General features: G+C 47.4%; 2 protein-coding genes across 2 annotated transcripts in view; one reads left to right on the top strand and one right to left on the bottom strand.

Annotated features, from left to right (window-relative positions):
* Positions 1-26,021, top strand: part of LOC128338633 (zinc finger protein 91-like) — a 32,288-nt gene that overhangs the window by 2,662 nt on the left and 3,605 nt on the right. Inside the window, exons 2-8 of the mRNA XM_053281353.1 lie at positions 1,916-2,432; positions 3,162-3,288; positions 3,570-3,652; positions 4,649-4,769; positions 4,971-6,234; positions 21,698-21,737; positions 25,697-25,817. Coding sequence (XP_053137328.1) covers positions 1,968-2,432; positions 3,162-3,288; positions 3,570-3,652; positions 4,649-4,769; positions 4,971-6,234; positions 21,698-21,737; positions 25,697-25,817 — 2,221 coding nt within the window. The 5' untranslated portion in view covers positions 1,916-1,967. The remainder of the gene's footprint in view (positions 1-1,915; positions 2,433-3,161; positions 3,289-3,569; positions 3,653-4,648; positions 4,770-4,970; positions 6,235-21,697; positions 21,738-25,696; positions 25,818-26,021) is intronic.
* LOC128338533 (zinc finger protein 420-like) lies at positions 11,078-19,283 on the bottom strand. The gene is made up of 2 exons (XM_053281129.1): positions 19,105-19,283; positions 11,078-14,989 (listed from the first exon to the last, which is right to left on the bottom strand). The coding sequence occupies exon 2, from the start codon at positions 14,729-14,731 to the stop codon at positions 13,235-13,237; it is 1,497 nt and encodes a 498-aa protein (XP_053137104.1). The 5' UTR covers positions 14,732-14,989; positions 19,105-19,283; the 3' UTR covers positions 11,078-13,234.

The following is a 26,021-nucleotide window of genomic DNA, read 5'->3' as shown; positions in this document are numbered from 1 at the left end:
GACTTGTCCCCTTAGCTAAGCAGGGTCCACCCTGGTTGCATATGAAAGGGAGACCAGAAGTGTGAGCACTGCAAGATATTCCCCTTAGGGGATAGGACCTTCTCTGGGAAGAACATCTAGGTTCCAAGTTCTCTCCCTGGCAGCATCTCCAAGATAGGGCTGAGAGAGATTCCTGCCTGCAACCTTGGAGAAGTTGCTGCTGCCAGTCTGTGTAGACAATACTGAGCTAGATGGACCAATGGTCTGACTCAGTATATGGCAGCTTCCTAGGTTCCTTTGAGTCGTTGCACCTTATAAACAGAGCACAACTCCAAGCCCTGCAGCCTCCTCCACCGAGCTCCTCTGCCTGCTCTTGATTGCATTCGAATGGGAGCAAAGTAAGAGATTCTCCTGCAGGGATCCGGGCCTTAACTCAGCTCTGCACTAGAGCATCTGCTGTGCACGCATGGGGGACCCCGCTTCAGTGCCTAGCAGCATTTCCAGGCAGGTAAGGCTGGGAGTGATTCCTGCCTGAAACCTTGGAGAGCTGCTGCCAGCCCGTGTAGATCATCCTGAGCTAGATGGACCAAGGGTCAGACTCAGCACGGCAGCTTCCTCTGGGTCCTTCCTGCATGATTCCCTTTTTCGTCTCTCTCTCTCTCCCCCGGGCTGGGAATCTCTTCAATCTTATTCAATCTTAAGTCTTATTTTCTATCTTATTCTGTCTTTTTGGACAGTTGATCATTTCGGGAGCAGGCAACTTGAAGCACTCCAGGGATTGCTGCCCGGCAACTCCCAGGATCCCCAGCCATCATGAATTGTCCTTGGGAATGCTGGGAGTTGTAGTTCAGCAAACATCTGGATGCTGAAGGTTGGCTACCCCTGCTCTCTCCCTCTTTGAGTGCTGAACCTTATCCTAGCATGCTGGCAGCACAGTGTGGGGTAGTGTTTAGACACCCCCAAACCCGCCATTCCACTTCAACCCCCCCACTAAGTCACGAAAGCTCCCTAACTGCTTTGGGCTCTCTGCTCTCTCTCAGCCGAGGCTGCCTTACAGGCTAGTTCAAGATAAAATGGGCAAGGGAATCCAAATATTTTACCTGTATTCCATATCAGTAGAGTGGAAGAGAGACTGTTAATTCCACCCAGAGACACAGGTTTGGGGTGGCATACAACTATTTTAAATTAAAAATAAATTAAAAATAATTCAACATTGCCAAGATGGTGTCGTGGTGCCAGCGTGGTGTAGTGGTTAGAGTGCTGGACTAGGACCGGGGAGACCCGAGTTCCAATCCCCATTCAGCCATGAAACTAGCTGGGTGACTCTGGGCCAGTCACTTCTCTCTCAGCCTAGCCTACTTCACAGGGTTGTTGTGAAAGAGAAACTCAAGTATGTAGTACACCGCTCTGGGCTCCTTGGAGGAAGAGCGGGATGTAACATCTAAAAAATATAAAATGTAAATAATACAAATAGATAAATAAGTGCTGGAAGGTTTTCTTGCCTCTCCCAATTTCACCGCAAGTGCTACACCACAGGATAGCATGAAGTTATAATACTGGAAGGAAATATAAGCTGCTCTCACAAGTGCTTCCCAAGACTGGGATATTAGTCTTGGATGCATCAAAGAATGTGAGGGGTTGGCTGGTGGGTTACCCACCCAAAGGGCAACCATCACACAGATGCCCCTGTCCAAGGTCCTTGAGACCCAAACCAAGAGGGGGAGGAGGGAGTCCTTGGAACCAGCAAAGATGCTCCCTGGTTTGAGAAAGCCGAGGGCAGGGGAGTGATATGGGGCAGACAGAAGGGAAGGAAGCTGGACTGAAGGGAGGGATGCTTGGTTCCATGGCCTGCAAGGGAAGCCCCCCTCTTACCTGCCCCACACACTGTCTTTCTAATTTCTCTTTGACTCTTAGTGTTTCTCTTCTTTTCCTACAGGGAGGAGATCCGTGAGGTGGCATTTGGGTGCCAATAATCTCCATCCCTCAACATGGAGATATTTTCCAGAACTGCCTTGGAGCAGGAATTAAAGATAGAAAAGGATGATTCGGATGGTCAAAAAGCAGGAAAAGGACCCAAGGCCAGCCAGGCAGGGAGCAGCAGGGAATTCAGGGAAAGATTTGAGCAGAAGATGCTAGGAGGAGTCGAAGAGGATGCTACCAGCCCAGATGTGCAGCACCAAAGCTTTAGGCAGCTTTGCAACCAGGAGGCTGAGAGACCCCGAGAGGTTTGCAGCCAACTCCACAGGCTTTGCTGCTGGTGGCTGAAGCCAGAAAGGCACACCAAGAAGCAGATCGTAGACCTGGTGGTGCTGGAGCAGTTCCTGACCATCCTGCCGGCGGAGATGGAGAGCTGGGTCAGAGAATGCGGAGCGGAGACCACTTCCCAGGCGGTGGCTCTGGCCGAAGGTTTCCTCCTGAGCCGGGCAGAGGAGCAGAAGCCGGAAGAGCAGCAGGTGAGAGAGTGGCTTCTCTTAGCCTTTGTGAGTTGCAAAAAGCTGAGAAGATGAGCCAGGAGACCCTAAAATTGGGCAGAAGTTGCCCAAAAACCTGGAAATGACTCATGGCGATGACGCACCCACCTAAATACCTTCATGGGTCAGGGACCTTCTTCAGGATCTGGCCATAGCCCAACTTTGTGGTAGAGCATCTGCTCTGCATGCAGAAAGTAGAGCTGGTCTTGTGGTAGCAACCATGTCTTGTCCCCTTAGCTAAGCAGGGTCCACTCAGGTTGCATATAAATGGGAGACTTGATTGTGAGCACTGTAAGATATTCCCCTAAGTAGGGGATGGAGACATTCTGGGAAGAGCAACTAGGTTCCAAGTTCCTTTCCTCGCGTCTTCAAGATAGAGCTGAGAGAAGTTCCTGCCTGCAACCTTGGAGAAGCCGCTGCCGGTCTGTGAAGACAATCCTGAGCTAGGTAGACCAATGGTCTGACACAGTATATGGCAGCTTCCTATGTTCCTAAGTCCCAAATTTCACCCCTGGCAGCATCTCCAGGTGGGGCTGGGAAAGACTCCTAACTGGAGTTGCTGCCAGTCATTGTTGACAATTCTGTATGAGATGGACCAAGAGCCTGACTCGGTATAAAGATCTTTCCTCTGGGTTTCCCCTGCACCATTCCCTTTCTAATCCCTCCTCCTCGGAGTCTTCCCTGAGAAATCTCCTCTTCTCTCTACTGCAGATGCAAGGCCTGCTGTCAGAAGCGGCCCCTGATTTCTCCAAGGCCAAGAAGTCTCCATCAGATGCAAGGCAGAGGCTGCCATCCAGCTGGATCTCCCAGGAGGATGGTGGAGGTTCCGCCTTGCTAGGTATGGTGAGAAGGAGCAGACACCCCCTGGCTCTCCCTTCCTCCCTCCCTCTCCAGTATCCCTGCTGTGCTGTCTGTGATCTGCTTTGATGTTCCCCTGAGCCTGTTTGAGGAAGATGCTCCTTTCCAGCCTTTTGTGAGGCAATTGTTGAGATTGTATCTGCATTTTGAGTTCTGCAAAAAGCCAACGTGAAGAGGTTGTTTTTTTAAGACAGGAGGATTTGTTTCTCTCTCTCTCTTTCATTCTCCTCTGTCCTCCCATCCCTCTTGTGTTCTTTGCAGGTGCTGGAAGGACACCGCCCAGACATCCTGCCCCATCTCTCCATTCCAGTGGGGCAGAAGAAGCTTCAGGAGGATGGGATCAGGTAGGAGAGGGGCTGTTGGGGTAGGAGGATGCAGGACAGACAGAGGACCTCTATCCCTCAGTTATCCCTCTGGGCCTGGAAGAAGTTCTCTTTCCTTGGGCTTCTGTCAAAGCTGCTGGCTAGTAGGCCTTGAAGTAGCCACCGGCTAGGAAGGGTTATTTGTTTGTTGGTTGGTTTGTTTGTTTGTTTGTTTTTATCAGATTTGTACACCGCTCCAAACTTTAGTCTCTGGGCGGTTAACAATAGCATACAAAAAGTTAAAAACATATACAAAAACTTAAAACAATTTAACAATTTAAAAATCAACCAGAGATTAAAACCTAAGAAATTTAAAAAGCTGAGAATGCTTGGGGGAAAAGATGAGTTTTCAGGTGTTTTAAAAAAATTGCCAGAGATGGGGAAGAGCGTATCTCAGTAGGGAGCGCATTCCACAATCTCGGGGCAGTGACCGAGAAGGCCCATCTCTGTGTAGCCACCAAAGGAGTTGGCTGTAACTGGAGACGGACCTCCTCAGATGACCTCAGTGGGCAGGAGGGCTCATAATGAAGAAGATGCTCTCTTAGATACCCAGGGCCTAAGCCGTTTAGGGCTTTATAAGTTATAACTGGCACTCTGTATTTTGTCCGGAAACCTTTTGGCAGCCATTGTATCTCCATCATTGAAGGAGTAATGTGGTCTCTCCGAGATCAGCCACGTTGAGCCTGGCTAACACAACAAGGGGGCACGTTCGAAAATTGTTAGCTGCCCAGCCCTTAGGGCTTCCCTAATTGAATATGTTATGGAGCTTTGATAGTAAGAATGGGTCATTTGTAAGTCAGTTGTTTGTAAGTTGTGGAGTGTCTGTATATAAATACAATGGATGTGGCTGCAGGGAAACATCTCCCTCCCTTCTCACACCACCTTTCCTGAATGACCCTTTTGGATTGTGCTTAGAAGAGATAGAAGATGTCTGTGATCTGTGCGGTATCCAGTGTTTCCTTCCTCTTTTGTGTCTAGGTGACCTTTGAGGAAGTGGCTGTGCGTTTCACGGAGGAGGAGTGGGCGCTGCTGGATCCAGCCCAAAAAGCCCTGCACAGGGAAGTCATGGAGGAGAATGCCGGGAATCTGGCCTCTCTGGGTAAGACTCCCTTTTTCCCCCTGAAAAAGGACAGTACCGTCCTTAATTTCAATCCAGTAAGATGTAGCGTAATCACATGGCCATCAAATATGGAAAAAGATGCCAGCCTTTTGTTTGCAATTCCACCATTTCTTCTCATACATTTGCCTTAAGGCTCTTTTTCTATCCCAGGCTCTGACGAGTTTTCTCTTCTGGTTCCAGAAGGTGAAAGTTGGAAGAATGAGGGGAAACCCAGCGGAGTCATTTGGAGAGGTACGAGAGGGGAAAAGAGGGAACAGAAACTAAAAACGGGAGCAAAATCGAAGAACAGGAATGGATCATCCCATTCTCATCATGGAACCCAACAAATAATGCAGAAAGAAAGAGAGAAAAGTGTGTGTCTTCCACGTAGGAAAAATGCTAGTTCAGAACCAACCTCTCAACCTCAGTGGGAAATGCAGCCAGGGGAGAAACTATATGAATGTTTGGAGTTTGGAAACTGCGTCAGCCATAGTGAAGATCTTATTAAACCTGATAGAACTCACACTGGGGAGAAGCCACATAAGTGCTTGGAGTGTGGAAAGAGTTTCAGCATGAGTGGAAATCTTACTAGACATCATAGAACCCACACAGGGGAGAAACCACATGAATGTTCACAATGTGGAAAGAGCTTCAGCACGAAGGGAGATCTTTATATGCACCATAGAACCCACACTGGGGAGAAACCACATAAGTGCTTGGAGTGCGGAAAGAGCTTTAGCACGAGTGGAAACCTTACTAAACACCACAGAACCCACACTGGGGAGAAACCACATAAGTGCTTGGAGTGTGGAAAGAGCTTCAGCACAAGTGGAAACCTTAATTTACACCATAAGAGCCACACTGGTGAAAAACTGCATAAGTGCTTGGATTGTGGAAAGAGCTTTAGCACGAGGGGAGATCTTACTTTACACTATAGAACCCACACTGGGGAGAAACCTTATGAATGTCTGGTGTGTAGAAAGCACTTCAGCCGGAGTGGAGTACTTACTATACACCAGAGAATACACACTGGGGAGAAACCATATAAATGTTTGGAGTGTGGAAAGAGCTTCCGCACAAGTGGAAAACTTACTTTTCATCATAGAACCCACACAGGGGTGAAACCATATGAGTGCCTGGAGTGCGGAAAGAGCTTCAGAACAAGTGGAGCTCTTGCTTTACATCGTAGAACTCACACTGGGGAGAAACCACATAAATGTTTGGAGTGTGGAAAGAGTTTCCTCCAGTCTGGAGATCTTAATATACACTATAGAACCCACACCGGGGAGAAGCCCCATAAATGCTTGGAGTGTGAAAAGAGCTTCAGCACAAGTGGAGCTCTTACTATACACCATAGAATTCACACTGGGGAGAAGCCCCATAAATGTTTGGAGTGTGGAAAGAGCTTCAGGCAGAGTGGACAGCTTACTAGGCATTATAGAACCCACACTGGGCAGAAAACCACATGAATGCTTGGAGTATCAAAGGAGCTTCAGGAGGAAGGCAAGCCTTACTGAACATGACCAAACTCATAGAGGGTAACAATCATAAATGGAAACTGAAGACAGACCTAAGAATCTGCCTCGCTGTGTGAGATAGAAAACCCTGTGAAATTTCTTCTGATTCGACTTGCTTTTACTGTTATTACCTTCCGAGGCAATTTGTACCCACTGGTTGATAGTTGTGTTTTGGGGTCTGTTTTATGAATAAATGTGCATCATTGATACCAGTCAGTTCATGAATATCAGTATTTCACTGCATATACGTTCTTTTCATTGCCTCTGAATACAATTTTGTGTTGATCTGTTTCGACATTACTGAGTTGGATGGATCAATGGTGTATCTCAGTTTGGGAGCTTCAGTGGCAAATCACCTGCTTGGCATGCGGATGGTCCCACATTCAGCCCCTGGCAACATGTCCAGGTAGGGCTGAGTTTCCAGAATGGGGCCATAGCTCAGTGGAAGAGCACTGTCTTTTCATGCAGAAGGTAGCAGGTTCAATCCCTGGCAGCAGCTCTAAGCAGGGCTGTGCAAGACCCCACCTAATATACCTTGGAGAGTTGCTGCCAGTTAGTGTAGACCAGAGCTGAACAACTTTGGCCTTCCTGAAGGTGGTGGCCTCCAACTCCCTTCATCCCTGACTATTGGCTGCTGTGGCTGAGCATGCTGGGAATTGTAGTCCAGAAGCAGCTAAGGGCTTTACGTTGTGAAGCCCTGGAGTAAACTGTACTGATCTGGGTGGAGGGTGGCTTAGTCTAAGGCAGTTTCTTATGTTCCTGTGTTCCACATGGTGCTCTGTGCCACATGAGGAGAGAAAATGCAGATAAATGGATAATTCCTTACATTTCATTTCCAAATGAAGGTTAAATCCTCCCTCACTTGAAACGCCAACAAAATTAAGGGAAATTTGCAGTTTGAGAATTTCAGCCCTAACCCAAGACCCTTTTTGAAGATTCCACCCCACCCCCTGGAAAAAAGGGGGCCTCGTTCCCCCCGCTCCTGGTTTTCAACGTGCTTGGGATCGTTTGGAAGGGGATTGAAAACAAAACTGACAATATTACAGTGTCCTTACACAAAACTATGGTGCTGCCACATTTGGAGTACAGTTTTGTTCCCCATATCTTAAGAAAGACATTGTAGAACTGGAGAAGCTGCAGAAGAGGGCAGCCAAGACAGCTGACTGAGGGGAGACATAATAGAGGTCTATAAAATCATGCATGGTGTGGAGAAAGTGGAGAGAGAGAAATTCTTCTCCCTCTCACATAGCACAAGAACCAGGGGTCATCCCATGAAACTGATTGCCAAGAAATTTAGGACTGACAAAAGGAAGTACTTTTTTCACGCAACACATAACTAACCTATGCAATTCTCTGCCATAAAATGTGGTGACACCCAACAGCCTGGATGGCTTTAAGAACGATTTAGATGAATTCATGGAAGCCAGATCTATCAATGGCTACTAGTCAGAGGGCTATAGACCACCTCCAGCCTTTGAGGCAGGCTACCTCGGAGTACCAGTTGCAGGGGAGCAACCGCAGGAGAGAGGGCACACCTTCATCTCCTGCTTGGGGGCTTCCCAGAGGCATCTGGTGGGCCACTGTGTGAAACAGGATGCTAGCCTAGATGGGCCTTGGGCCTGATCCAGCAGAGCTGTTCTTATGTTCTTAACTTGTGTCTTTCTCTGTCATATGACCAAATCCTTCTCTGTACCCAAATTCCCTGTTCTGATGGTCCCATCACAAGAAACAGGGCAGGGAGGAAGGGAGCAGGCAAGAGGTGAGGGCATGCCCTCCCTCTTGCTGTTTCTCCCCTGCAACTGGTACTCAGAGGTAGCCTGCCTCAAAGGCTGGAGGTGGCCTATAGCCCCTCTGACTAGTAGCCGTTGATAGATCTGGCCTCCATGAATGCTCCTGCAGCTCCTAGAATTAAGCTGCCGTCTCTTTCAAATGTTGTTCAAATAAAAAATAAAAATAACTGGATCTATCCTGCAGCTCCTAGAATTAAGCCGTTGTCTCTTTCAAATGTTGTTCAAATAAAAAAATAAAATAAAAAAATGACCCCTGAACCTCTACTAGAATGAATGAGGCACAGTTTGCCAAATGCTTTCTTCAAGAAAGACATTCCATTGTCTAGCAGCCTTGGAAAATGTCCTATCTCTCATCCCACCTTTATGGAGCCATGACTTGCTGGTAGAGCATGCAGGAGTATGGTTCTACTTTTTTGCAGGCTCTCCTTTGCATGCAGAAGGACCAAGGCTCAGTTCCCAGCAGCTCCCAGGTGCTTTCCAGATTACCCGGCAGAACTGTTCTAAAATGCTTTGGCGTGGCAGGATCAAATTGAAAGTGAACCCTGAATCTACAATGGAAAAGGAGAGGAGAGCTGGGCTTGCGGTAGCAAGCCTGACTTGTCCCCTTAGCTAAGCAGGGTCTGTAAGAGAACTGTAAGAGATTCCCCTTAGGGGATGGGGCTGCTCTGGGAAGAGCATCTAGGTCCCAAGTTCCCTCCCTGGTAGCTAGGGCTGAGAGAGACTCCTGCCTGCAACCTTGGAGCAGCTGCTGCCAGTCTTGTGTAGACAGGGCTGTCCTTAGGAACATAGGAAGCTGCCATATACTGAATCAGACTATTTGTCTATCTAGCTCAGTATTGTTTTCACAGATTGGCAGTGGCTTCTCCAAGGTTGCAGGCAGGAATCTCTCTCAGCCCTATCTTGGAGAAGCCAGGGAGGGAACTTGAAACCTTCTGCTCTTCCCAGAGCGGCTCCATCCCCTGAGGGGAAGATCTTGCAGTGCTCATACTTCTAGTCTCCCTTTCATATGCAACCAGGGCAGACCCTGCTTAGCTATGGGGACAAGTCATGCCACAAGACCAGCTCTCCTCTCAAAAGGTAAAGTGTGCCGTCAAGTTGATTTCGACTCCTGGTGCCACAGAGCCCTGTGGTTTTCTTTGGTAGAATACAGGAGGGCTTTATCATTGCCTCCTCCCACGCATCTTCCTGTATCGCTGCTGCCCAATATAGTAAGAGTGGGGATTCGAACCAGCTAGTGCAGGGTCTCCTCCCTATTAATTCAAATGGAATTAGAATTCTAATGGATCCATCTTTTTTGATTTATTTATTATTTCTCTATGCAAACCGCTTTGGAAACCTTTGCTGGAAAGCGGTATATAAATAGTAGTAGTTGTAGTTGTTCTAATGGGGGTTAAAAGAGTGGGGCGTGGGGTGGTTGCCCTGATTGCCATGCCCTAAGGGCAGCCTGGTGTATAGACAACACTGAGTGAGATGGACCAAGGTTCGGACGATGGACACTGCTTCAGCTTGGCACGACTGAACGGAAAACGACCCCCAGAATCAACAACAGAAAACTGCGGCGGTCAAATCTGAAACTAGGCGTCGGAAATGTGAACGGCACCCTGCTGACAGTATTGGGACGGCGGTGTCACAACACAGGAAGTATGGAAGCACACTTAGCAGATATGTTGTGACACTGTCGTCTGGGTTCATCTGGGAAGTGCCCTTGTGAATGTGGTGAAAATATTGCCCCGGTCTTGAGTTGGACTCGCTTATGGGTCAGAGAGCCAGTGCAATAGAGAAAGCTTTTTCATATGGCCAGGCTTGGGTTAGGAGAAGCCTCCTTCTCTAAATCTTAAGGCCAAGATCAGAGCGGGAGGAAGTGATCAAGTGGCTGGGCAGGAGAGGTTTTGGCCCGACCTCAGTCAGCAGCTGGGTGCAGCTGCAAGATAGGACAAACCTTCCCTGAGTCTGGTTGCGCAAACAAGCCTAGTAGTTCATGTCAAATGAGAACCCGGAAGATCTGGGTTCAGGAACCCCCTTAGCAAGCAAGGCGGCTCATTGGATGGCTTTGAAGCAAGCATCTCTGACCTCCTTCATCAGATGATGATGGGGGTATAAGGCTGGGATATTAATGCATCAAATTCCTGCCTTGTAGGCTTCTAGCGGCATCTGGTGACCACTGGTTGCTGGACTAGATGGGCATTCTTGGGCCTGATCCAGCAGGGCTGTTCTTATGTTCTTAAAGAAAACTCAACCCGGAGGAGGCTCTCTTTGACCGACCCTGAAGACATGATGTGGCCTCAGATGGGAACAGCTCTAAGTCCATCTGAAACCTGCATCAGCCTCTGGCTTCTTGGTCAGGGCCTGAATGTGAATTTGCCCAGGCTAAGTGAGGGTGATTAAAGCCACCCAGGATTACAACTCTGTTGCACTTTGATGCCTCCCTGATTTCTTCAGCTTCAGGTCACTGACTAAGAGGGTCTGTGGGGCACTGTACCCTGCTCACCACTCTAGGACCAGTGTTCCCTTTAATAGGGATTCCCAGATGTTGTTGACAACAACTCCCAGAATCCCCAGCTGCAATGGCTTTTGCTTGGGGGTTATGGGAGTTGTAGTCAACAACATCTGGGAATCCGTTAGAGCAGGGATCCTCAACGTTGGGCCCCCAGATGTTCTTGGACTTCCCATAATCCCCAGCCCCAGTGGCCTTTGGTTGGGGATTATGGGAGTTGATGTCCAATAACATCTGGGGGCCCAACGTTGAGGATCCCTGCACTAGAGGAAACACTGTCTGGGACACTGCTAATGAGTGGGATCTGTTCCCCAAATTAGGGAGTTTAATAATTATATATGACTTTGGGGACCCGTTTTATAGAGAATGATGTGCTTCTCTCTTGCTCCCTGTTTGAGTGTCTTCTGCCACCACTAAGCTCTTCCTGCTTGTGTCTGTGTCCCAATAACATCTTGGTAGTACAACATAGGTCTGCATGGAAAGAAGTATAACTCACAGGACACTGAGTGAACTTTAACACAAAACAAAGTTAAGTTTATTTATGTACAGTAGCTTAGAGGTGTCTCTCTGCCAAAGCAGAGCTATACAAGCATAATGGTTTCTATAACAATGTTTCAGACTTCAGTTGTCAAACTTCTGTGTAGACAGTACTGAGCTAGATGGACCAAGGGTCTGACTCAGTATATGGCAACTTCCTGTGTTCCTGTCTGTAGATCCCCAACTGAAATTGGGCAACATAGCTAATGAAGACCAATGTTGATTGGAGGGCCCCGTTCTGGCATCCCTTTTCACACACATAGACAAAGCTGCTGAAATACGTGAAGATTGGGGTCTTGCTATAATTGTCCCTATTTTTTAAAAGGGGAGGAAGGATGACCCGGGGAACTATAGGCCTATAAGTCTATTGAGCATTATCAGCAAACTTTATGCTAAACACCTGCAATTGAAGCTTTAAGATTGGCTGGAACAGGAATCAATCTTGGCTGAGGAGCAGGCTGGAATTTGAGCTGGCCTCTCTGTAATAGATCAAAGCTTGGTACTTGCCAACTCCTTGGAAAAAATATGGAAAAAAATATGGCAGTAAACATGGTTCCTCATTATATGCTGCTTTTACTGATTTCAAATTTGCTTTTGACTCTGTCCCGAGAGATCTGTTATGTTCAAAGCTTAATGCATCCTCAATTGACAAACGTCTGTTATTTTTGTTTCATAAATTATACAGCAATGCATCTCTTCATGTAAGACATAATCCCAACTGTGATTTATCTAACTCAGTTCCTAGAGGCACTGATGTTAAGCAAGGATGTGTTTTAGCCCACCTGTTATTCAACTTCTATATTAACTCACTTGTTAAATATCTGAACAGGGTAAACATGCACGCACACACACACACACACACACACACACACACACACACACGATAGCGAGTAGGCAGATCTCTATATTTCTTTACGCTGATGATGTAGTGATTTTATCTTTGACATTTTACAGTGTCAAGATTTACGCTGATGATGTAGTGATTTTATCTTTGACACTTTACAGTGTTAAAATTTACGCTGATGATGTAGTGATTTTATCTTTGACACTTTACAGTGTCAAAATTTACGCTGATGATGTAGTGATTTTATCTTTGACACTTTACAGTGTCAAAATTTACGCTGATGATGTAGTGATTTTATCTTTGACACTTTACAGTGTCAAAATTTACGCTGATGATGTAGTGATTTTATCTTTGACACTTTACAGTGTCAAAATTTACGCTGATGATGTAGTGATTTTATCTTTGACACTTTACAGTGTCAAAATAGTAAGCAGTTCTCTATACTTCTTTACACTGATGATGTAGAGATTTTATCTTTGACACTTTTTACACTTTAGTGCCTTAAGAGGGCACTAAAGGCACTTTCCCCATTCTGTTTAGAAGACCATTTGCTAATTAACTACCAAAACACTAAAGTAATGGCCTTCACCAAGAGACCCAAATCTCACAGACGGAGCATCAATATTTATTTATTTATTTATTTAACATATTTTTATACCGCTGGTTTATGCCACTCTCTGCTTCATTCTAAAGCCCCTCTCTCATGAATCCCACCTGGAGGGCAGTTCCTTGGGCTTCAAAAGTACACTGCTCTGGGCTCCTTGGAGGAAGAACGGGATATAAAATGTAAATATAAATATAATATATTTATGTAAATATAAATAAATAATATTTGACAGCTCTGGTGCTGCTCCAACCATCACACTCCCTTTCAGAGGGCATGGGCTGCTGGCCTAGGGTTGCCAACTGCCCCATATTGGGAACATTAACAAAAAAGATTTACATAAAACAGCCATCAGTGATTTGCTAGATAAGCAGTATCCATGTATCTGGATCATGAAAATCATGCAAGCGATGACTATTAGATAGTGCTCATGTGTGAGACATATTTTTACAGTGCTTCTCTTTCTAGAAAAGTGCTTTTAAAGTGCTTCCCTTTCCAGAAAACAAAATTATATTACAGCAGGTTACATCAATAAGCAGAGGAGAAGCAATCTAAGTTGTAAGTTATACTGCAGTTTAGGTTGAAAGTGGTAAAAACATCTACAGCACTCAGGCTCCCAATAACTCTGGCCTACTCCCTGCCTCACGTCCCTTATTCGGGCAGTGGGATGTTGGAATTTCTACACTAAGCATTTATGAGGTTTCCCCCCAGTGTGGCTTCTATGATGTATAGTACGTTCTCCACTCGTGCAGAAGCTCTTTCCACACTCTAAACATTCATAGGGTTTCTCCCCAGTGTGGGTTCTGTGATGACGTGTAAGCTGTCCACTCTGGCGGAAGTTCTTTCCACACTCCAAGCATTTATAGGGTTTTTCCCCAGTGTGGATTCTATGATGTACAGACAGTTCGTCACTCCTGCTGAAGTTCTTTCCACACTCCAAGCACTGATATGGTTTTTCCCCAGTGTGGGTTTTATGGTGTTTATTAAGTTGTGCACTGTGACTGAAGCTCTTTCCACACTCCAAACATTTGTAGGGTTTTTCCCCAGTGTGGTTTCTATGGTGTAAAGTAAGAGCTCCACTTGTGCTGAAGCTCTTTCCACACTCCAAGCATTTATATGGTTTCTCCCCAGTGTGTGTTCTATGGTGCTTATTCAGAACTCCACTATGAATGAAGCTCTTTCCACACTCCAGGCATTTATGGGGCTTCACTCCAGTGTGGGTTCTATGGTGTAAAGTAAGATCACCACTCGTGGTGAAGCCCTTTCCACACTCCAAGCATTTATGTGGCTTCTCCCCGGTGTGGGTTCTATGGTGTACAGTAAGATGTGCTTTCTGGCTGAAGCTCTTTCCACACTCCAAGCATTCATATGGTTTCTCCCCAGTGTGGGTTCTATGGTGTACAGTAAGATCTTTCCTTGTGCTGAAGCTCTTTCCACACTCCAAGCATTTATGTGGTTTCTCCCCAGTGTGGGTTCTATGGTGTACAGTAAGATCTTTCCTTGTGCTGAAGCTCTTTCCACACTCCAAGCATTCATGTGGTTTCTCTCTAGCATGGCTTCTATGATGTCTTGTACGTTCTCCACTTGTGCTGAAGCTCCTTCCACACTCTAAACATTCATATGGTTTCTCCCCAGTGTGGGTTCTGTGGTGTCTAGTAAGCTCTCCAATCCTGATGAAGCTCTTTCCACACTCCAAGCATTTATGTGGTTTCTCCCCAGTGTGCGTTTTATGGTGTAAAGTAAGAGCTCCACTTGTGCTGAAGCTTTTTCCACACTCCAAGCATTTATGTGGTTTCTCCCCAGTGTGGTTTGTGTGGTGTGTGGTAAGATCTCTCCTTGTGCTGAAGCTCTTTCCACACTCCAAGCATTCATATGGTTTCTCCCCTGTGTGGGTTCTATGGTGACTAATAAGCTGTCCACTCTGGCAGAAGCTTTTCCCACATTCCAAGCATTTATATGGTTTCTCCCCTGTGTGGGTTCTATAGTGTATAGTAAGATGTCCACTCTCATTGAAGCTCTTTCCACACTCCAAGCATTCATATGGTTTCTCCCCAGTGTGGGTTCTATGGTGTATAGTAAGATGTTCTCTTCTGCTGAAGCTTTTCCCGCACTCTAAGCATTTATGTCGTTTCTCCCCAATGTGTCTGCCAGGGTTTTTAAACTGTTGTCCACTCATGCTGAAGTTCTTTCCACACTGCAAACATTCATATTGCTTTTCTGCTTTGTGGAGCTTTAGCTGAGGCGGAAAGCTTGGTTCACAATTTAAGTTTTTACATGGAAGGCACAATCATCTTTCTCTTTCTTTCAGATTATCCTTTCCTGTTCTTCCGATTTGGACGAGGTTTTATTCTTGGGTTCTTCCTCTTTTTCCAGCTGGCACCCCTCAACAATCTGCCACTGTGTTTCCCCTCATTCTTCCTCTCCTAAGTGTAACCTGGGAGGAGGAGAGAAAACTGGTCAGAACCTCTAATAGAAAAGGAAGCTTAAGTAGATCCTATGAGAAGAAATAGTGGAAATGCAAACCGTATGCAACCACCGTTCTGTGATTACAGAAGTCCCAATCTATTCCTGGTCCCCAAATTTAACTACCCGCATTTGATATGGTCTGATCCTTCAACAGGGTTCCTGGTAAGGGGAATGTTATTCTTATAGACCAGAGCCACTCCACCTCCCCTCCCATGGTCCCTCACCTCAACAGAGTACCCTGGAGGGAAAAGCTGACCAGATCTGGCCACCAGCCTCACCCAACCAGGTCTCCAAAACACATAGCATGTGGGCTGCTTCATCCAGAATCAGATCATGGATGGTTTCTGATTTGTTCTGCACCGACCCGGCATTACAAAGGAGCATGGTGAGGTTCCAAGGGTGGTTGGCTCTGCTCCCCAAGGTCAAGGATCTGGCAGGACAGCCAGAAGGGGGAACAGCTATTAGATTTCTGATTCCCCTTCCCCTGTATTGGCCAACGTTACTTCTTCTGTTTTGAATTGCTGCACCGTAATCAGTGGATCCGCCCTCTGTCTCCCCATGAGCTCCCAGAAACCCTAGGCACATTAAACGTGTCTCACCCAAGGGATGGTTAAAAAAGCTGAAGTGTTATACACCCACCCACTCAACCACCACTCCCGCACACATAAAAACAAAAGAACAGCCCTGCTGGATCAGGCCCAAGGCCCATCTAGTCCAGCCTCCTGTTTCCCACAGTGGCCCACCAGATGCCACTGGAAGCCACAGGCAGGAGTTGAGGGCATGCCCTCTCTCCTGCTGTTGCTCCCCTGCAACTGGTGCTCAGAGGCATCCTGCCTGTGAGGCTGGAGGTGGCCTTTAGCCCTCCAACTAGTAGCTGATGATAGACCTCTCATCCATGAAGTTTTCCAAACCCCTCTTAAAGCCACCCAGGTTGTTGGCTGTCGCCACATCTTGTGGCAGAGAATTCCACAAGTTGATGATGCATTGTGTGAAAAAGTACTTCCGTTTGTTGGTCCTAGATTTCCTGGCCATCAATTTAATGGGATGACCTCTGGTTCTAGTGTTATATGAGAGGGAGAAGAATTTCTCTCTACCCCCTTTCTCCACACCATGCATGATTTTATAGACCTCTATCATGTCTCCCCACAGTTGTCTTTTTTTCTAAACTAAAAAGCCCCAGGTGTTGTGGTCTTGCCTCATAATGAAGGTGCTCCAGGCCCCTGATCATCTCGGTTGCCCTCTTCTGCACCTTTCCCAGTTCTCCAACGTCCTTTTTTAGATGTGGTGACCAGAATTCTATGCAGTACTCCAGGTGTGGCGGGCCCATCGCCACAAGCAGCATCCTTTTATAGGATCTATAAAATTTTATAGGATCTATAGATTTATCTGCTGCCCAGAGATGGCCCACTCTGGGCAGCAGATGGTATGCAAGGACTGCTGAGTCACTCCTGGGCCCCAATCCTGCACAGACTCCACACAGAGCAGCTACAGCCCGAGGCCACAGTCCCACAGGTCAAGCAGGGGCCGGCAGGTGGTCTCTCTCAACCTCTCCCTCTCCTGCAGGCAGGCACTCAATAGCAGCAGCAACAGAGAGCCTACACCATCCTCTCACCCTGGGGGCTGTCTGGGAAGCAGGCTGAGTCACAAGCAGCGTGCAGGACCCTATATAGGCCAGATATGCCATTTCCTAATAATGATGTCCTGGAGAAATCGATTTGGCTGTCATTAGCATATTGATAACACATAGCACCAAAATCCCCTGAAGACATCGCCCAGCATTTTCATGTAGATGTTAAAAAAAAACCATTGGTGACAGGATGGAGCCCTAAGGGACTCCATATAGTTGCTCCCATTCAGAAGAGCAACTGTCACTAAGTGCCACCATCTGAAATCTACCCGAGAGGGAGGAGCGGAACCACTGTAAAACAGTGCCCCCTACCCACAGATCCCTAAGGCGATCCAGAAGGATTCCATGGTCAATGGTATCGAAAGCCGCTGAGAGACCCAAAAGAACCAGCCTAGTCCAACTCCCTCTGTCAATTCCCTGCTGAAGGTCATCTGTCAGGCTGACCAAGGCAATCTCAATCCCAAGGCCCACCCTAAAGCCAGTTTGAAATGGGTCTAGATCAGGGATTCTCAAACTTGGGTCCTCAGGTGTTATTGGACTTCAACTTCCATAATCCCCAGCCTCAGTGGCCTTTGCTTGAGGATTATGGGAGCTGAAGTCCAATAACACCTGAGGACCAAAGTTTGAGAATCACTAGTCTAGATAGTCAGTTTCCTCCAAGACCGGTTGAAGCTGGTCAGCCACCACCCTCTCAATCATCTTAGGAACATAGGAACATAGGAAGCTGCCTTATACTGAGTCAGACCATTGGTCTATCGAGCTCAGTATTGTCTTCACAGACTGGCAGTGGCTTCTCCAAGGTTGCAGGCAGGAATCTCTCTCAGTCCTATCTTGGAGATGCTGCCAGGGAGGGAACTTGGAACCTTCTGCTCTTCCCAGAGCAGCTCCATCCCCTGAGGGGAATCTCTTCCAGTGCTCACACTTCTAGTCTCCCATTCATATGTAACCAAGGCAGACCCTGCTTAGCTAAGGGGACAAGCCATGCTTGCTACCACAAGACCAGCTCTCCTCTCACACAACCAATCTTACCCAACCATGGGAGGTTAGAGACTGGTCTATAATTATCCACCACCAGAGGATCCAGAGAGGGCTTCTTAAAAAAGGGTCTAACCACTTCCTCCTTTGTACAAGGTGGCATCCTGCCCTCCTTCTGTGAGGTATTAAAGATATCAACTAACTAGGCCAGCTCCAAAAACCTCCCTGCAAAATGAAATCCGCCAAGTTGGGCAAGGATCCAAAGAACACGTGGTAGACCCTACAACTCCAAGCAGCTTGTCCACATCCTCAGGAGTCACAAATTGAAACTGATTCAACCCAATATCACAAGGAACTACTACTACTACTACTACTATACTGCTTTTCAACAAAAGTTTGCAAAGCAGTTTACATAGAAAAAAAATGAATGATAAATAAGATGATTCCCTGTCCCCAAAGGGCTCACAATCTAAAAAGAAACTTCAGGCAGATATCAGTCACAGCCCAGCTAAATGTAAGAGAATCGCCACTTTGAAAGGTGCCTCTTTGCTCAGTTAGCAGGGGTCACCTCCCTAACTGGGCACCTCCCTAACTGGCCCTGCAGAAACATTGGAGTCCAGATCAACCCACATGCAAGGCATTTTATCCGCAAAGAACTCATGGAACACATCACAGAGAGACACTGTTTCTGCAAACAGATTCGAAACAGAAGGGGCATGAATTAAACCCCCTTTTGAATTAAATTTTAATTCATGTGCATCGGTCACTTTCAGTAGGACGCTGACCAGGGCTGCAGAGAGGTATCCTGCAGCCCCACGCCAATGCTTTTGGGGAGAGTGCCGGTGGCAGGGCAGGTAAGGACGGGGCGCGGGGCATCCTCACTGAGATCCTGCTTAGCTATGGGGACAAGTCATGCTTGCTACCACAAGACCAACTCTCCTCTCCCATGGTTCCCTCCCTGGCAGCATCTCCAAGATAGGACAAGATTATTATTTTTTAAATAGGACAAGATTTTTTTTTTTGAACCAACAAACTACCAAAGCATACAGTATGTTGCCAAAGCACAATTATATAGAAAGTGGTTGTTTGTACATGATATATCTACAAAGATAGGGCAGAGAGAGATGCCTGCCTGCAACCTTGGAGAAACTGCTGCCAGTCTGTGAAGACAACACTGAGCTAGATAGACCAACGGTCTGACTCAGTATACGGCAGCTTCCTCTGTTCCTATGCTCTGCCCCTCCTGCTCTCCAAAAGCCACTCCTGCAGGGGTGTAGCTAGGGGAGAGGGGGCCGTGTCCACCCCCTCCCCGCCAGCCTCTCAGAGTGAGGGAGATAATGAAGAAAATAGGGAGGGGGCCCCTCCCTCAGGGGGTGGGGGGGCCGAGTTCTTTGAACCCATCTGCTCAATTATAGCTATACCGCTGCACTCCTGGCTTAGGCTCCGTTTCGCAGGCTGTAAAAATACAATGTCTGGCGTACCGGCTCCAGCGCTCCCTTGGTAGCCACGGCGGGGGGGCCGGTGACCCAGAAGTGGCATGATGCGTCCAAGCACAGAACGGGACGGACGGCGAGAGGCCAGCCGAAGAGCCGCGGCTGCTGCACGGAGCCTCCGGAGAACAGACGAGTGGAGCGAGCAGGCTGTTGGGAGGCGCCTCGCAGGGAAGGGGAGGGCGGGTGAGGGAGGAGGGAGCTGGGAGCCCGGAGGCAGTGAAGGGGATCCGGGTGGGAGCAGGAAAATAATCTGGCAGGGCGGAGGCACAATTAGGGGCGCGGGGGGGGTGAGATGCCAGGAGGAACATAGGAAGCTGCCATATACTGAGTCCGACCCTTCATCTATCTAGCTCAGTATTGTCTTCACAGACTGGCAGCGGCTTCTCCAAGGTTGCAGGCAGGAGTCTCTCTCAGCCCTGAACCGGCGAGTGCTAGCCCCCCCCCCCACTTTGAGAACTCCTCCAGGGGTGGGTGAGAGAAGAGAAACACGGCTCTGGAGAGGCCAGCGTCATGACACACATCCACAAAGGGGGGGGGGATGCTGTAATGCACAAAAAACCACCAAAGGGAAGGATTCATTCCTTCACAGAACAAAGTATGCACTTTCCCCCCGTTCTTTCCAGAAAATCAGACACAAAAACACCTCTAGGGACACTGGGTCCAAGGCCTCTAGGTCTAAGATCCAAAACGACTAAGGGGCATCTCTGTCTGCAGTCTCATAAGGATGATTTGTACCCGATGTGAGTTTGCTGTTGTGCAGTAAAGTGTGTGCCTTCCTTCTCACAAGGCTTTATGTAGCATCTCTCCTCCAGAGGAGGAGAGGTCAGGATCTCTCTCCGAGGATGATGGAAACTGTTGCTCTTTATTCACTGCTTGCTTCTTTATTATTATTATTATTTTTGCATTTATATCCCGCTCTTCCTCCAAGGAGCCCAGAGTACTTGAGTTTCTCTTTTCTGCTTCTGAAGCTAATACACCTCCATACTGCAGGCTCCTTTTCCAACTCTTCTGAACTCTTCACTCCCGGCTTCCTCTTCCTCCTCTGAACCACACCTCTCTGTTGCTGCTTCTAACTCCGGTAGGAATGGTCTCCTTGGCTTTGCTAAGCAGGGCCCAAGTTTGCCTTTGAATGGAAGACTACATGTGAACCTTGTAAGATATTACGAGGAAAAGAAATCATCGATCAAGGAAAATGTACAAGAAAAAAAATGCAATTCAAGAGATTGAGGAACTGGAGCCCCTTCCTCATGAGGAAAGGCTGAATATTCATTTCTATTCTGAAATGAAAAGAGAACTAAAGGGGAGCAAAATAGAGATTTATAGGTATACAAGCAATATGGCAAGAATACGGGTTGGAGGGGTGGAATCCACCCTCACAACAATGTGACTTATGGCAGGTGTTCTCAGACGTGGGTCCCCAGATGTTGTTGGAATGCAAGTCCCATCATCCCCTGCCACAATGGCCAAGTACCACTGAGAGTGAAGTGTGTGTGTGTGTGTGTGTGTGTGTGTGTGTGTATGTGTGTGTGTGTGACTGACTGACTGACTGACTGACTGCCAGGAGGTTCCTCCTTTCCCTCCACAGCCCAACTCCCAGCAGCAGCCTCCCCTGCTCTGCATATTTCGGCCCCACTGACCTCCTGATTCCCCTGAGGCTGGGTTGTGCAGGAGGTGGGGGGCAGCCCTTCCATCCCAACAGCTTCCCTCCCTTCCCCTTGGCTTCCCTCCCTGTCCTCAGAAGCAGACTGGACTGGAGGTCCGGAGCCTGCAGGGAAGGGCTGCTTGCTGGGGGTCAGGAGTTTTGCATTCTGCTGCCTGCATCGTCCCTGGATCCCACCCCACTCTGTCTCTCTTTCTCCCTCAGCCTCTATCCCGGCTCCTTCCTTGTTCTGCTGGCTTAGGGTGTTAATGGGACCAATTTGGCCAGTTCGATTCAAATCCGAACCGGATCTAAACGGACCCGGCCCGATTCCAGGCTTGTGAGTCGGGTCCGGTCCATTCTGGCCATCAGATATATAATAGTGAAGGCGAGGATTTCCCCTTGGCAAGTACAGGAGTGTGGGTGGCCTAGCCTTTTGAGAGATCGGGGCAGCCAGCACTGCTCTGGGGAGAGATGGAAAGAGCAGCCTCAAATATGCTCCCGCCTCCTTTTACCAAGCCTCCGGCTGCCTGAAGACCACAGAGGGGCACTTAAAGAGCAGCCAGGAAGCTGGAAGCTGTAGCATGGCCATACGCAGCCTCTCTGCTTCCTGTGCAATACATTGTGGGATACTGGAGGTCCTCCCCCCACATGCTGTAAATTCCACCGGTGCTCTAGCAACTGTCTGCTTTGGGGAGGCAGGAAGGCTCCCGTCTCCCCTGCCCCCCCTGGCTTGGAATAGCCTGGAGTGGGGCTGAGAGGAAGAGGAGGAGGAGGAAGGGAAGGGACCCCTGGACCGGAGTGGAGAGTTCAGAAGGGCTGGAGGAGAGAGAGCAGCAGTTCCCTGAACCTTCCCTCCCTCCTGGGAGTCTTTGGCTCCCTGCAAGAAGACAGCATTGCATGAAACTTGGCCTGCCTTTTATGCACACCCGGATCTCGCAGACTCATTGCTGGTTGCTGGAGGCTTTGGACAAAGAGGAAGGTAAGGCAAAGGCAGCAGGAGCCTGCTGGAGAAGGGGAGGAGGGAGGAGGGGGGTCTCCCTCCCAGTTTCCTCCCTTTCAGCACTATTTTGGAGAATGCCAGGGAGGGAACTTGGAACTTTCTGCATGCAAGGATTCACGTTCTTTTGCCAGAGCGGGCCCCATCATCCTCCCAAGGGAATATCTTCAAGTGCTCACTCATCTAGTCTCCCATTCAAATGCAAAGCTTAGCAAAGGGGACAATTCATGCTAAGCCACCTAATGGCGCAGCGGGGAAATGACTTGCCTAGCAAACCAGAGGTTGCCAGTTCAAATCCCCGCAGGTATGTTTCCCAGACGATGGGAAACACCTACATCGGGCAGCAGTGATAGAGGAAGATGCTGAAAGGCATCATCTCAGACTGTGCGGGAGATGGCAATGGTCACCCCCTCCTGTATTCAACCAAAAACAACTGCAGGGCTCTGTAGGCACCAGGAATCAACACCAACTCAACGGCACAACTTTACTTCACCACAAGACTAGCTCTCCTCACTTAGCACCTGTTCAATTTGGTCTGGAGGACCAGAGTAGATGATACATTAATGTAACAATTGTGTCTAACATTGGCAAGAAACCAGTTTATGTCAGTGACAAAGGATTCCAAACACACATTAGCATTGTGGCATAATGGAGTTTGATTTGAGCAGTATTTTCTACCTCGTTTCGAAAACGTTTAAAAAACAACAACAACAACACAGCATTTGGCTTCAACAGTGTGTCCAAATAAATATATTCTTCATCTCTTAAGTGATAAGGTAACATATGGACAGAGAGTCAGGGGAAAATAAAAAACCACACATTTCTTTCAAAACAAAACAGCACCATTCTAGGATGTCTTAAAACAATGGGACCGGTCCCCTCTCTCTGTAGATCGGTCTATATCTCTCTGTTTGTGTAAACAGAATTCTCCAGGAAATGTTACTTGGTTGCAGGCTAAGCCAACTTGTGATCTGGCAGGGCTTTTGTGTCTTTAGCATCTGCATGGCAGGCTGTGGAGGAATAGCTGGGTGACAGACACAGACCTCCATCACCTTGAAGGGAGAGTTCACCAATTTCCTAATCTTCTCTGACAGAGGAGATAGGGCCACTTTGCATCTCACCCCCACAGAGGGCAGGAAATGAGAATACTCTTTTAACTATGGACAGGTGTGAGACCCACAGTCCCTTCATCCCCTCCGTCATAGCTTTAAAGGCCTGGGCAGTGTCATCCTTTTCCATCTGCAAAAATGGGTCTTCCCTGGAGAAGCTGTAGAGATCAATGCTCTCTCAGCCAAGGACCTGCCTACTGATAGACTAAGATAAAACTCAGGGCTAGTCGATTAGTAAATGCTTTTTGTATTTCCTTTTGAATTCCTGTATTCTTTTCTTTACTCCCAGTTCCACCCTCTTCCCCCCCAATTCCTTATTCTGTGTGTGCAACCCTTGTATCTTAATAAAGTTCATGTACTTAGAAGTAGCTTCAGTCTGATTTAACTGGTTTTGGAGGGTTACTTGGAAAACTCTTCCCCATGTGCCTCGTAAGGGCATTCGCTGCTGTTGAGTTGTTAAGCTGAGTTGTGTGGACTCTGGCTGTACAGTTTCTGTAAGTCCCAAGCCGGACAGTTCTAGGTTCTGGAAGTGTGGTCAGTGGCTTTAGATCACTTTTCAACTGGTGGCAGCCTACCTCGAAGGAGCAGCGTGCTCCTAGATTTGGGATCAAAGCAATCTCTTTACTGAGCAGAGGCGTATCTAGGGAAAATAGCGCCTAGGGCAAGCACTGAAATTGTGCCCCCTGTCCAAACATCTGATACCCACCTTTCAGATAACTTTACCATAATATCAGCTCAAAAAATACAAGTCAAGCTCATTAATCTTTTAATATTTCAAAAACTATTTAGCAGTGGATGTAGCCGGACCAAACAATGCTGGAAAACTATGAATTTCAGTATGCTGGGGCTCATGAAATACCCAAATACTATGTGGAGGTGTACTTGGAAAACTAAACGGAAGTGCCTGTCTAATTCTCTACTATGCATTGTAGCATCACTATTACATAAGTTTTAAAAATAAATAGAGAATTTGACTTTTCCCAGATACTACGGCCTTGCAGAAGCCATTTGAGCATGCGTGGTGGCCATTTTGTTTTCAGTAGCCATTAAAATTTTTTTTTTCATTTTAAAAAATGGCGCCCCCTTCAAGTGACGCCCCAGGGCATGTGCCCTGCATGCCCAACCCTAGATACGCCCCTGCTACTGAGAGTAGATTCCAGGCAAGTATAGAGTCACCCCCGTTTTATCACAAGCTGTCTATCCCACCTTGGTGATACCTATACATTTTCTGCTACTGCCCAAGTAGACATTTTATATGTCTGGGTCCACTACAACAGCCCTTAAACCTTTACCAAAAATTACCAAAAAAACCCACAAAAAACCCCACCCTCAGCAGAATGGAAAAGCTTATAGACGTGGGGTGGAGACAATAAGCAAGCTTCTAATCTTTATATAATAATAATTTTAAAATTACTTTGAGAAAAATTAGTTCAATTAAAAGATTTTGTTTTGTTTTGTTTTTACACAGCATAGCTTAGAACACAAAACCGTTCCCATAAGAGCATTCAGGATTTCAGGGGCAAAAAAAAAAAAAAAAGTTGGGAAAATGCATGGACTAAGGTGCCTAAAGGAATCCCTGCAAAGAGTCCTCTGTTGTTACCTTCCTCTCTTCGACTGGCTTGTTGAGCAGACTCTTGTCCTGGGCACAGCTCAGGCCTGGGGCTCAATCCAGCCTGGAATTTCTGTTATTCCCAGCTCTGATTCTCTCCCTCTGCCTTCCAGAGGTGCTCTTAGTCCTGGACTCCCAGGCCAAAGTCCAGGACCTTTACACCCCCCGGGGGACCCCCAAATCCTTGCCACTGGCCCACACTACACTGCGCTGGGCAGATGAGTGTGATTGTGACCTGCGCCGGGCAAGACCTCTGCTTTAGAGACAGAGGGGGGAGTGGGGAAAGAAATATATGGGATGGGAATATATTCACTTGCATGTTGAAATGTTTCTGCTAATGCATATTTGCATAAATATGCCTGTTTTATAATCTTACATTCTTGTGAGTTCAGTCGCTGTTTGGGCCCTGAATAACCCACATGTTAAAAATAGTGTGTGTGTGTGGTGGGGGGGAGGTCTGCTCAACGTTGGCCGCCAGTTTGCAGGGGTTCGCAAACAAATTTTAATTTTTTTTTTCTTGGCAAGAGGTGGAGAGATGCTTTCCCTGGGCATCTCTCAAAGCTACTGGCTAGTAGGCCTTGAAGTAGCCACCAGCTAGGAAGGCTTCAGTCTGGCTAACAAGGGGGGTGCATTTGAAAGGGATAGCTGAGCTCTCAAGTCTAAGGTGGGGGGGGGCAGCATCTATGCCTCTTCAACTTGAGAGAGCAGTCTTTCCCAGTGGCTTTGTCTGGTGTCTCTCTCCACTGTGGGTTTTTTTGTTTTGTTTTTGTTGTTGTTTTGTAAAAATAAGAGCCCCTTTGAGACAGGATACACACACTCTCATTACTTTTTTTGCTGTGTAAACCATTTTGAAGAGTTCCCAACTGAGAAACAAGTTGCATTTCAAAGGCTTGCTTATACTGGATGTTCACAACTCGGAACTCATTTAGTTCCCAGGAGAAAAGGCTTGTTTGGGTTGGTGTTTGGGTTGGTGTTTGTAAGTTTGGGGCTTCATTAATTGAACATGTTATGGAGCTTTGATAGTAAGAATGGGTCATTCATAAATCAGGTGTTTGTAAGTTGTGGAGTTTCTGTATATAAATATAACCCATGAGGCTGCAGGGGAACATCCCCCTCCCTTCTCACACCACCTTTCCTGAATGACCCTTTTGGATTGTGCTTAGAAGAGATAGACGTCTGTGATCTGCAAGGTATCCAATGTTTCCTTCTTCTTTTGTGTCTAGGTGACCTTTGAGGAAGTGGCTGTGCATTTCACAGAGGAGGAGTGGGCTCTGCTGGATCCGGCCCAAAAAGCCATGCAGAGAGAAGTCATGGAGGAGAACGCCGGGAATCTGGCCTCTCTGGGTAAGACTCCCTCTTTTCCCCTGAAAGAGGACAGTACAATTGAGAAAGAAATTGGTCTGGTTTGCTCAACTGGTGAGAACGTAGTGGAAATATTCCCTAATAAATATGAATTTGATTAGCTTATGGGCCAGAGAGCTGGTGCAATAGAGAAGGCTTGTTCACATGGCCAGGCTTGGGTTAGGAGAAATGTCTGTCCCTAAATCT

Source organism: Hemicordylus capensis, chromosome 16 (genome assembly GCF_027244095.1).
Source record: "Hemicordylus capensis ecotype Gifberg chromosome 16, rHemCap1.1.pri, whole genome shotgun sequence".
NCBI classification, from domain to species: Eukaryota; Metazoa; Chordata; class Lepidosauria; order Squamata; family Cordylidae; genus Hemicordylus; species Hemicordylus capensis.
Note: the sequence above shows the minus strand (reverse complement) of the source record. Positions and strands in the feature narration are given on the sequence as shown.